This window comes from Mytilus trossulus, chromosome 13 (genome assembly GCF_036588685.1).
Source record: "Mytilus trossulus isolate FHL-02 chromosome 13, PNRI_Mtr1.1.1.hap1, whole genome shotgun sequence".
In the NCBI taxonomy this organism is placed as follows: domain Eukaryota; kingdom Metazoa; phylum Mollusca; class Bivalvia; order Mytilida; family Mytilidae; genus Mytilus; species Mytilus trossulus.
Genome location: NC_086385.1, coordinates 2,994,006 through 3,006,929, shown reverse-complemented (window position 1 = coordinate 3,006,929; position 12,924 = coordinate 2,994,006). Strand labels below are relative to the sequence as shown.

General features: G+C 34.1%; 1 protein-coding gene across 1 annotated transcript; it reads left to right on the top strand.

Annotated features, from left to right (window-relative positions):
* Positions 1-1,877: 1,877 nt before the first annotated feature.
* On the top strand, positions 1,878-11,470 carry LOC134695014 (heat shock 70 kDa protein 12A-like). Its single transcript, XM_063556151.1, has 5 exons — positions 1,878-1,951; positions 5,012-5,333; positions 7,443-7,661; positions 8,033-8,183; positions 9,946-11,470. The coding sequence occupies exons 2-5, from the start codon at positions 5,025-5,027 to the stop codon at positions 11,016-11,018; spliced, it is 1,752 nt and encodes a 583-aa protein (XP_063412221.1). The 5' UTR covers positions 1,878-1,951; positions 5,012-5,024; the 3' UTR covers positions 11,019-11,470.
* The last annotated feature ends 1,454 nt before the right edge of the window (positions 11,471-12,924 follow it).

Here is a 12,924-nt window from a genome sequence, read left to right as displayed (position 1 = left end):
CATTGCACTAGTTGACAGATTTTTTATAATGCACTAATTGACCTATCATTTATATATAATTGTTTGTTAATTAAATACAGTTGTCTGTAAGATATCTGAATAATTTACTTCTATATATTTCCAAACACTCAGTTTTCCTAATTCCTTTTTTTCTATATGCTTCTATTCCCGAACCCCGCGTTTGAGTAATAATATCGTCTTTTTTATATTTTCATATACAGTAACTTCTATTTCTTTATTCTCGATTTCCTTATAGGTATTTCTGTAGCAGTATTTCATTATTCTTGCATTCTTCTTTTTCTGGTTTTGTACAACATTGTCAAAATTCCAAACATTAGATTATAGTTATGTTCTCTGCATTCTTTCAAAGCTGTGAATAGGATTCAATAGTTCATGTATGTGATAGCAGAAGGTGCAGTGTAGTATAACGAAGTAAACACTTTTTGACCGGGTAGATGGCATTATTACAAGATACGCAAATGATACTAAAAGAGGGACGAAATATACCAGAGGGACAGTCAAACTCACAAATCGAAAATAAACTGATAACGCCATGGCTAAAAATGAAAAGGGCATACAGACAAACAATAGTACACATGACACAACATAGAAAACTAACCCCTGCAAAAAGGGTTAAATGTCTAGGGGTGATCTCAGGGTGTAATAAAGGGACATTCAAACTTATTTAAAAAAATCCGAGTCCGATGTCAGGTTAGGTTTCAACAGATTCATTTTCTAAGTTTATGATTCTAATGCACTAATTTTTTTTACTAGTGTAAGAAAGAAACTATAGTCTCAGAAAAAAAAGGATGAAAAGGAATTAAATTTGCCCGTACATTTTTAATTGATTTTATTTTTATTTGAATGAAATATTTACAACTAGATACCAAAATCAATTAATCAACCAATAAATGCTTATTATAAATATACTGAGAAACAATTTTAAGCTTCGTGATTTACACAACTTACCAGTTATAACTTTACATGTCATTTCAAATCAAGTTAGATAAACATGGACACTATATGATACTCTATGTTATACATATGCATGTATAATGTAATTTTATTATTCTTTTATTCACAATATATATGTGGGTTTTAGCTTGATTCTGACCAATGCTTATATTCCAAATATATATGTATATGCCTCTATTATTGCTGTTGTTACTAATTATGTAAATCAATTGTATCTGATTTTATGCCCTTTATGGGCCCTGTAATTTGGGAAATAAAAATATTCTATTCTATTCTATAGAAGACTGCAATAGAATGAAAAACAAAAGCTCTGCTTACAGATATGAGATGATTACTTTAAACAGTCATTTAATAGTGTGAACTTGTTCCTAGAGGTCCCCGCCAATATGTTTTCATTTCTATGCAAGTGTTTTGTGTCAGTTTTACCTTTTCAAAAGATAACCCTAACCCTAACCCTAACCCTTCAATCATCATTACACTTGAACTAGAAGCAGAATCTGTTTATATAATCAGTTCTAGGAATTTTTAGAACAATAAGCAAATTGCAAGAACTTTGTATGGCTTTTCCCTTGTAAATTTTTCTAAATAAGTTTTAAAGTAATTATTTTATTAATTTAATTTAAATTATTGTTTTTTTTCTTTTCTTAATAAGTTCCGATGTAGACGGTTTTAAGGCATTTTTTTGGTCTACATATTTCCTTATCTTTGTATTGATAAAATCTGCAGTTTTCTACCAAAAATGTGCGTGATTTTATAGTAAGACTACACCATGTACACTAAACATGCTAAATACACTTAACTTTTTAAGATAGATAATAGTAATTTAATAATCAAATACACATACGGTTGTTATCGGGTATTCAGTGGGATTTAAAATAATTTGGAATGTTGCCAGTTTAAATCGTTCACGTAATAGAATATTTAAAAATAGATAAAATGGAAGAAGATATTGGATTAAATTAATGTTCAAAGATAGGTATATATTGCTTCAATTTATAAGAAAAATGTATAATTTTGTTGGTCAAATAGTCACTATTCATGTGTCATCGTTGGCAGTTTTATGAATTCTGATTTTTGCCCTGATATTTAAATCTGACATTTTACTTTCGTTTTATATTGAGATTTAATAAGTAAAACACGTTGAATGATATAAACATGATAAACATGATAAGTTTTCGACACACCAGAATGAGCAGTTACTTTTATTTCATATTTTTTTTACAAAAAAGAAAAATAAATATTATTATTGATAAGGAAATACTTAATCCAACGACAAATAACTAATATAGACCGTTTTTTATAAAGTTTATTTTACTGTATCGTACTACATCTGTTTAAAATTGAGAATGGAAATGGGAATGTGTCAAAGAGACAACGACCCGATCACAGAACATTTATATTGTACTTTCTCTGATGACTTAATTGTATTTAGTTTTATAAGTATATAGTAATTAGCTATCTGAGTGGATGGTCCTGCTTCTTTCTTGGGTGACATATTTTTACAAACAACTATTTCGTAATATTTTTTCTCACGATCATCAAATCAAAGCACGCTAAAATGTTCGCTCAAAGTATGGAAATTTCTTTTATTGTTACAAATCAAATCAATCAAATCAAATAATTTTATTGGTGTAAATTCCAATATAGGAATGATACCAGCTGACATTTACAAATTACAAATACAAAAAAAAAAAAAAAACAAACAAAAAAAAAACAAATATACAAAGACTTCTTAAAAGCTTTATATTTTAGGAGGTGGAAGACCTTGATGCTTCATACTTTGTATATAATAGATGCCTCATGTTACGAAGTTTCCGTCAGTACCATGTCCAATTTCTTTGACCTCATTTGCATGGATCAGTGACTACTTGAAAAAAAAATAAGATTTTTTTGTAATGTTAAATTCTCTGTTATTAAGTAATAGGATAACTATATTTGGTATATGCGTACCTTACAAGGTCCTCATGCCTGTCAGACAGTTTTCACTTGACCTCGACCTCATTTCATGGATCAGTGAACAAGGTTAAGTTTTGGTGGTCAAGTCCATATCTCGAATACTATAAGCAATAGGTCTTGTATATTCAGTGTATGGAAGCACTGTAAGGTGTACATGTCCAACTGGCAGGTGTCATCTGACCTTGACCTCATTTTCATGGTTCAGTGGTTATAGTTAAGTTTTTGTGTTTTGGTCTGTTTTCTTATACTGTATGCAATAGGTCTACTATATTTGGTGTATGGAATGATTGTAAGGTGGACATGTCTAGCTGGCAATTGTCATCTTACCTTGACCTCATTTTCATGGTTCAGTGGTCAAAGTTGAGTTTTTGGTCTTTTTTTCTAATACTATGTGCAATAGGTCAACTATATTTGGTGTATGGCAATATTTTATGATCTATATGTCAATCGCGCAGGTTTCTTTGACCTTGGTCTCATTTTCACGGTTCATTGCTCAGTGTTAAGTTTTTGTGTTTTGGTCTGTTTTTCTTAAACTACTTTTATAAGCAATAGGTCAACTATATTTGTTGTATGATAGAATTGTTAGCTGTACATGTCTGTCAGGCATGGTTCATCTGACCTTGACCTCATTTTTATGGTTCATTGGTCAATGTTTACTTTTCTTGGTTAATGTTAAGTTTATGTGACAGTTGTAATACTAGCAAAGCTTTATATTTAGGACTATCAACATAATATCAATGATTAGTAAAGAAGGCGAGACAATTCAGCGTGTGCACTCTTGTGAACCTTTAAAATAACATAGAAAAAATAGCTTAATCATTGACAATATGACCTTTGACTTTAGCTAGCATTCAATTCACTATATATTCACCACTAGATGTTATTACTACCCTGTCGGGATATTTCAAGGGTTGCGGTCAAGCTTTGTTGCTGGCCTATCAAGGGATTTCAGCGGTCGAGCTTGATCACTGGCCAATCAAAGGATCTGGCTTATCAAGGGATCTCAGCGGTCAAGCTTGGTCACTGGCCTAATTAGGAATCTCTGCAGTCAAGCTTGGTCACTGGCCTATCAAGGGATCTTGGCGGTTGAGCTTGATCACTACCCTCTCAAGGGATCTCAGCGGTCAAGCTTGGTCACTAACCTATCAAGGGATTTCAGTGGTCAAGCGTAATTACTAGCCTATCAAGTGATCTCAGCGGTCACGCTTGGTCACTGGCCTATCAAAGGATCTCAGCGGTCAAGCGTGGTCACTAGCTTATCAAGGAATCTTTGCGGTCAAGCTTGGTCACTGGCCTATCAAGAGATTTCAGCAGTCAAGATTTATCACTTGGTAATCAAGTGATCTCAGCGGTCAAGCTTGATCACTGGCATATTAAGGGATCTTTGCGGTCAAGCTTGGTCAATGGCCTATCAAGGGATTCCAGCGGTCAAGCTTGATCACTGGCCTATCAAGGAATCTATTTTATCAAGTGATATCAGTGGTCAAGCTTGGTCATTAGCCAATCAAGGGATTTCAGTGGTCAAGCGTAATTACTAGCCTATCAAGTGATCTCAGCGGTCAAGCGTGGTTACTGGCCTAACAAGTGATATAAGCGGTCAAGCTTGGTCACTGGCCTATCAAGGGATCTCTGCGGTCAAGCTTTGTCACTGGCCTATCAATGGATTTCAGCGGTCAAGCTTGATCACTGGCATATAAAGTGATCTTTGCGGTCAAGCTTGATCACTGGCCTATCAAGGGATCTTTGCGGTCAAGCTTGGTCACTGCCTATCAGGGGATTTCAGCGGCCAAGCCTGATCACTGGTCTATCAAGGGATCTGGCTTATCAAGGGATCTCAGCGGTCAAGCTTGATCACTGGCCTAGCAAGGGATCTCTGCGGTCGAGCTTGATCACTTTATATAAAAAAGAAGATGTGGTATGATTGCCATGCAATGAAACAACTATCCACACACTAGCCTATCAAGGGATCTCAGCGCTCAAGCGTGGTCACTGGCCTATCAAGATATATATCTCATCGGTCAAGCGTGGTCATTGGCCTATTAAAACATAAAAGTGAAACAATGTTTTAATTTACTTGTAGATAAACCATTGTCATGGACACATCTAATTATCTCATGGTAGCTGCTCTGGATTTTGGAACAACTTACAGCGGCTATGCCTTTTCGATGAGACATGAATTTAAGGAAGATCCATTGAAAATTCACGCCAACCCTGTTTGGAATTCAGGCTGTCGTCAGTTTATGTCAATAAAGACCCCGACATGTCTGCTTCTTGATAAAAACAAGGAGTTTGTATCTTTTGGTTACGATGCAGAGAATCAGTATGCAGAAGCTCTACTGGATGGCGAAAAAGATGATTTTTACTTTTTCCATCGTTTTAAAATGAATCTTCACAACAACAAGGTATATTCACTTTTTTCTCTCGCTCGTTAACCAATTTTTAAAGATTTGTTTAATTTGTCGAATCTGCTACGAAATTCGGGGGAGCGAAACAAAGCGACTATACAGTCTATCGTTTGTGTTGTCGTCAGCGTAGTCAACTTTCAGGTTAAGTCTACGTTTCAATGCTATTTGAGACACAAAGTAGTTTTTCGATCATAATATTTTATAAACCTTTGACCGGAGACTATTCATAACGAATAGACTGTATTCAAAGCATTTTTTTGTCTCATAATTTACTGATAAAGGGACTTTTGTTTGCAGTGATCATTCATATAGAGTCTAAAATTAAAACTACTCAAAGATCAATAATTTTGTTAAGTCTTGGAATTTTAAAAGAAAAAAAAAAGAAAATGATTCTTCGTGATCACTAGAAATAATGCATGATACCAAATTAAAAAACAACAACATTGAACTATTTGGAACTCACCTGGCCCAATAGTTAACTTTTACAAAAAGATTCTCCTCTGAAACTACTGAACCAAATACAACCAAACTTGGCTCTTTCTTTTTATACTAATACATCCTTAGGGTATCTATTTATTTTTTAAATATGATCTGATGACACCGCCTATTAACTAAGATGGCCGCCATGGCTTAAAATAGATATGGGGGTAAAATGCATTTTCAGACACATCAGACAGCACGTTGTTTGGTTTCTGCCCCTGAATAAATAATTGAAGAAAATTTTGCAGTTTTGGTTACATGCATTATTTTGAGGATTATAATAAATAGAAGCAAACTGTAAGCAGTAAAATTGTTTAGCAAACTAAGATCTACAAATAAATCAAAGGGGGGACGAAAAATACCAGAGGGACAGTCAAACTCATAAATCGAAAACAAACTGACAACGCCTGGCTAAAAATGAAAGAAGACAAACAGACAAACAATTATAAAACACATGACACAAGATAGAAAACTAACGAATAAGCAACACGAACCCCATCAAAAACTAGGGCTGATCTCAGGTGCTCCGGAATGGTAAGCATATCCTGCTCCACATGTGGCACCCTTCGAGTTGCTTATGTTATAACAAATCCGGTAAATAGTCTTACCAACATGATCAAAATTGGCAAGTGATCCCGTAAGGAGTTAATGCCCTTTAAAGTAAACTTTCGTAATTTTTTTGGTTATTTTTTAAAAATATCCTGTCCTCTGAAACTCGTTATTTAGCGTTGTCCCTGATTTGGTAATTTTAAGGAAATTTTGCAGTCATTATCTTAAATATTATAATAGATAGAGATAAACTGTTATTAACAGATGCTCAGCAATGCAAGCTTTGCAAATAAATCAGCATAGTAATCAAAATTGTCAATAAGCCCCTTCAGGAGTTATTGCCCTTTTAAGTCAATTTTACACATTTTTTCGTAACTGTTTGTAATTTTTTACAAAAAGTCTTCTACACGTAATATATTGGTCCAATTGGAACTAAACTAAGTCACAATTTTCAATTGGTTATTTTGATTGAAAAATGTATCTGATAACCCGTTCATCCAACCAACATGGCCACCATGGCTAAAAATAGAACATACTATGAAAGTCTATTGGAAATTGTAAAAAAAATAAAAAATGGTCACAACTTAAAAACTCATTTAGAGAATGTTAAGAGGTCTTTAGTTACTATTGTTAGAATACAATGGGATGCCCTTTTTTGAATTAGCTACTGGGCCGAATTAAATCAAGCTTTGCCTCAATCAATATCAAGGTATCTAACACTATTTATTATGGTTTTAACATCATTTGACATGATTTCCAAAACCACAGTAGGTATAGGTGAGCTATTGAAAGACTGTTAAATTTCCGTATTGCGCTGTTAAATGAACTTAGTGTTTTTTGCAGTTGAAATTAAGATACAGTCCGAGGTTAAGGTTTTTCAGACATCAATAATTTTTGTCAAATCTTTATGGAAAGTTTCGGACTAGTTGCTTCTTTAAATCGCGTTTTATATTTTGACCTAGTAACGATCTTCAACCGGTAATAAAATTTTAACAGTTTTCAAACCTAAGCCTTAACCACATACAATTTCACAAACCAAATGATCTGATTGGAACTTTTTCCTTTCCTACTCTTCAGAATATAACTGGTGACATGATTTTGGAAGATGTGACAGGAAAAATTCTTCCTGCTTTTGATATATTCAAGTTATCTATCGAAGCCTTAGTTAGCCATCTTACACAGACCTTGCAGAAACGTGGAACTGGTGTAAAAAATGACGAAGTGCGATGGGTTTTGACAGTTCCAGCAATATGGACAGATACAGCTAAACAATTCATGAGAACAAGTGCCGAGGAGGTTAGTTTTAGACAATAACGGTCAGCTCAGATGGGTTTCTAATTAGGGTGGTCAATTTCACGACCAACATGAGTATATATATATATATATAATTAGCATGGTACCGTACTGAATATGTAATACTTGCCACTGAACGTTTACAGCAGTTTTTAATCCATTATATATTTTCAAATTAATCTTCATCTGTTTTTATATCTTTTTGTTTTTACCTACTTCATCAAATACTTAATGTACTCGCATTGTAATTCGAATTAGAATTGACGTTAGGACGTAAAATGTTTCGAACGCGAATTAAACTAATTCGAATTAGTTAATGCGAATCGAATTCGAATTACGTGTGAACTCAGCATTAATGTTATTTATGTTTGAAGGCGGGAATACCAGCTGATAGTTTGATTCTTGCACTGGAACCCGAGACAGCATCCATCTATTGCCAGTATTTACCGGTTGAAAAGCTTCATGCTGAACAGACGTTTGCAATGACAAAGCAAGGAACAGAATATATGGTTGTTGATCTTGGAGGTAAGTTAAACGTATCTCTCAAGCAGAGAAAATATGTTATGTTATATACAATAAGTAGAATGAGATGTGGTTTGGTTCCTAATGAGACAACAATCTTACAGACTCAACAGAAAAAGGATTTAAGCAGTGTAGGGTCATATACCGTGAGCATTCAGCTAATTTATATATCATTGTCATTTTGCTTAGTTTCTTTTGTTACCTATTCTTACATCAACTCGGCCTCCATTCAAACTGAGTTTTACTGTGCGTATTGTTGCGTGTTTAATTTTTCATCATTGGCTAGAGGTAAAGGTAGAAGGATTTGAGTCAAAAATCTCACTATACATGTTTAACCCCGCCGTATATTTGCGCCTGTCCCAAGTCAGGAGTCTCTGGCCTTTGTTAGCTTTTAGTTCATTTATATGTTTTGGAGTTCAGTATGACGTCCCGTGATTTTCACTGAAGTACTACACATTTTTGTTTAGGGGTTAACTGAACCCGCCTCCAGGTGCGGGATTTTCACGATGTGTTAAAACCTATTGTTGGCCTTCGGCTGCTGTCTGCACTTGTTTTGTCGGCTTGTTATCTTTCTGACACAATCCCCATTTCAATTTTCAATTTCATGCAACAGTCAATAAGGGCTGCACTTCCTCCCTACATGTAACAATGTCGTGCTCTCAGTCGGATGGCGAGAAAACTATATATAATATAATATTGGTTTTAATTTTTTGGATTTTGATTTTTCTGACATATGTTGTCTTTAGAATTAAATAAATTTCATCTTTTTTCTCTTTTAAAAAAAAATATCTATGAAACATTAGATTATGTTCGCTTAAAAAATAATTAGGTCTGGGGACACAGTTATGGTCCTTTGATTTTCGTTGTCTGCAGATTGAGCCCCTTTTGTGTGGACAGTGTATAACTTTATTCATACCTCTTTTACGTTTATTTCTTTTTATTTTAATCATAGAGTAGTAAGAAGAGAGTGGGAGGTGTGAAGTAACATGTAAACAAAACATTTTGGACATGTCTTTTTAGGTAAAGTTGTTGTGATTTAGCCAAATTGAAAAAAGTCAACAATTTTTATGTCAGAAGCTTTCTATCTGAATTATAGACCACCTAAACTTAAGCCGATAGAATTTTCAAATTTTTTAAATAATTTGTCCCAACAGTGGTACATTACGCTATAATCTTTTTTTTTTGATAGAGCAAGTGCGATTTTTTTTATTTGGGTTTTGTGTCTATATACGAAATGTTCTACGAAATTACTGTTTTCGGGTCTTATTTTGAAAGTCGAAGGAACAACTAAAATTTGATCTAAATGGATGCGTAACTTTTAACCAAAAACTGATATAATGAGCCCACATGTATTGCCTACATGGTCAAAAGAGGAGGTGACGTGCGAAATAGGTTTCCATGTAGTTTCCGCAAATTGTCATTATTTAATGCAATTCAATTCCGTATAGAAGATATATTTATTGATATATCATATGCACAAGATTAGAATGTTTCCAAGGTTTAACGATCACTATAACGGTAAACATGCATATACGTACTTTAACCTATAAATGGTTTAATTTTTAAATTGTTATTTGGATGGAGAGTTGTCTCATTGGCACTCACACCACATCTTCCTATATCTATATATTTATAATTATAACCTTGAAGCAAAGTCAATGAGAGTAGTTGCCTTTTAAAATATTTTTTCATGGAGTATTCCCGGTGACTTTTAAAGGATATTACTAGGCACCATCAAACTCTTTCATTTTCTTTTGATTATTAGGTGGTACGGCAGACATAACAGTCCACCGTAAAGCTGCGAACGGTCAACTAATAGAAAAACATCGCGCCACAGGAAATGATTGCGGAGGGACATCTGTAGATAAAAAATTCTTCAAAATGTTTGACGAAATTGTTGGTGATCAAATGATGAGGTCATTAAAAGAGGAAGACCCGCTTGCATACATGGACATTGAGAGAGAATTCGAAGCTATAAAGAGAACAGTTGTAACTGACAAAAAAGGGAAAGTGAATATGACGATCCCCGTTGTCGCTCTTAATAAAAAATGTCAATTATTCCACAAGAAAGATTTCGAAGAGTTAGTGAAAATGTCTAAATATGCAAACGAGATTAAACTTCTTGGTGATAAAATGCGAGTAAACGCCGATACAATGAGAAGTGTATTCAGGCCATCCATTGACAAAATTTTATCATTGTTAAGAGAAGTCCTCAGTAACAGACAAACGAAAGGAGTTTCACATTTTCTGATGGTCGGTGGTTTCTCAGAATGTCAACTTATTCACGATGCAGTTCAACAAGAATTTCCAGAAAGTCGTATTATAATTCCCGAAGACGCTGGAATGTCTGTATTGAAGGGAGCCGTGTTGTTTGGACACAGACCGGACTACATAAAATCAAGAGTCATGCGATACAGCTATGGTATCAAAACAAACCTACCTTTTGACGATAGAAAGTTTGATAAGAAGCATTTGGTTGTCATGGACGGCCAGCATAGATGCGATGACATTTTTTCTATGATCGTCTCTAAAGACGAAAGTGTCGATGCTGGCACGACTATCAAAAGATCATATTTTACACCTTATCAACACCAAGACAAAATGGACTTTGTGATGTACACTTCGGAAGATTGTAATCCTGCATACGTTGACGACGAAAGCTGTTGTCTACTAGGTGAAGCCACGATAAGATTTTCTGACACGTGCGAGGAGCGACGTTGGGTGGATGTTGAGTACGTATTCGGGAATACAGAAATCGGAATCACAGCCGTAGACAGAAATTCAGGAAAACACATCTCTGCTAAATACAATTTAATCGAACATAAACAACGCAAGTAAAGTGAAGTGTTGATGTTTTTGATAAAAAATAACATATATATATATGAAATACTCAAATCTATGGTGGGTTCCAAATCTATGGCAGATTCCTAATCTATGGCAAATGTGACATCATGCCATTCCAAATCTATGGGAGATTTTTTACAATCCTAATCTATGGCAAGTTTTGTAATTTCCAAATCTTTGGCGGGTTTTTATTGTGTCCAAGTCTATGGAAAATGAATTGCAAATGGAAAATAATGCTGTACACATACGACCATTAACTTGCATTATTTAAACAAGTGAATTATGTACCACAACGGAAGCATGTCTATAAACATTTTTGAAATAAACAGTAAATACTGGTCAACAAAAAAAAAGAAGGTAAATGATGTATTCATAACATAAATACAGACTTCGAGATTGAAATGATGTGCCTCGTAAAAATAAACATTTTCTAATCTGTGCATTTATTTTACCAACTAGTATACTGTAATTAACGTTAAGTCCCTTAAAAACAAGAAGGTGAATTTTTAATAAATAAAAAAGGTTGATAAATAGAAATGGACAGTTCATCGTTATGGCTTCTTTTTTTTTTTTTTTTTTATCTTATGACGATCTAAATAAAATTGGTATCCGTTAATTTCATGTTTCACTTTATAAGCTTTGCCAACCGTAGACAGTAAGATGTTTACTATAATAACTCCTTTTCTGAAATATCCGTTACTGAAAAAAGCGATGTCCTTGTTCATCGCGGACTTCGACCGGTACAGCACATTGTGTCCCTTTTCTGGCTTATGGGTCACATCTTTATGTAAACAATCGTCAAATTATTGTCATCTAGAATGGTGTTCAAATCTATGGATTCCGCCATCGTTTGCGGCGGCGACGATGTAATATGGCGTTATTGAATTGTGATGTTATATGTTAGATCTGCCGTATATTTGGAGAAAACAAAAATCTGCCATAGATTTGAGTTGTTTGACGTTTGATACGTCACATTTGCCATAGATTAGGAATCCGCCATAGATTTGGAACCCGCCATAGATTTGAGTCTATTAATATATGTATGATTATGTATATATAAGAATTTGTTATTCAAGTCTGGAATTATTTAGAGGGAGGGTATAGACAAGAATCATATAGATTGGTAAAAAACATTTAAAGAAAATAAAGAATACAAACATATATGATCCTCATCAAACCATTAAGACTAAATCGAGTCGATTTATATTTGTAGTTTTAAAATAGGTTAAACATTCATTTTGTTTTAATTGTATATAATCATACTTCTCTATCTCAAGTCATACATACTACAAACAGGTAAATAAGTCCAACAAGTATGTAAGCTCATGATATTTCCGTTTTGTTTTTTAAAAACATTCATTGTCATTGTTTCCTCTTTTTCGTCTTAATTGTTAGAAAATTTACGAAAGGTGCTCAGAAATGTTTCTATGAATTATTTTTGTGCTAAAGGGCCAAGTGAGCTTTTCGCATCACTTGGCGTCCGTCGTCCGTAATCTTTTACAAAAATCTTCTCCTCTGAAACTACTGGGCCAAATTTAACCAAACTTGACCACAATCATCATTGGGGTATCTAGTTTAAAAATGTGTTTGATGACCCGGTGATTCAACCAATATGGCACCATGGCTAAAAATTTGGGTAAAATATAGATTTTGGCTGATATCTCTGTAACCAAAGCATTTAAAGCAAATCTGGCATGGGGGTAAAATTGTTTATCAGGTCTACATCGATCTGCCCTGAAATTTTTAGATGAATCATACAACCCGTTGTTGGGTTTGCTGCCCCTGAATTGGTAATTTTAAGGAGATTTTGCCGTTATTGGTTATTATCTTGAATATTATAGAGAATAGATAGAGATACACTGTAAACAGTAATAATGTTAAGCAAAGTAAGATCTTCAAA

Excerpts from the sequence above, each read along its gene's own strand:
- LOC134695014 (XM_063556151.1), top strand. The coding sequence starts at position 5,025 with ATGGACACATCTAATTATCTCATGGTAGCTGCTCTGGATTTTGGAACA. Across the intron at positions 7,662-8,032 it reads TGAGAACAAGTGCCGAGGAG|GCGGGAATACCAGCTGATAG; the intron begins GTTAGTTTTAGA and ends TTATGTTTGAAG. Across the intron at positions 8,184-9,945 it reads TATGGTTGTTGATCTTGGAG|GTGGTACGGCAGACATAACA; the intron begins GTAAGTTAAACG and ends TTTGATTATTAG.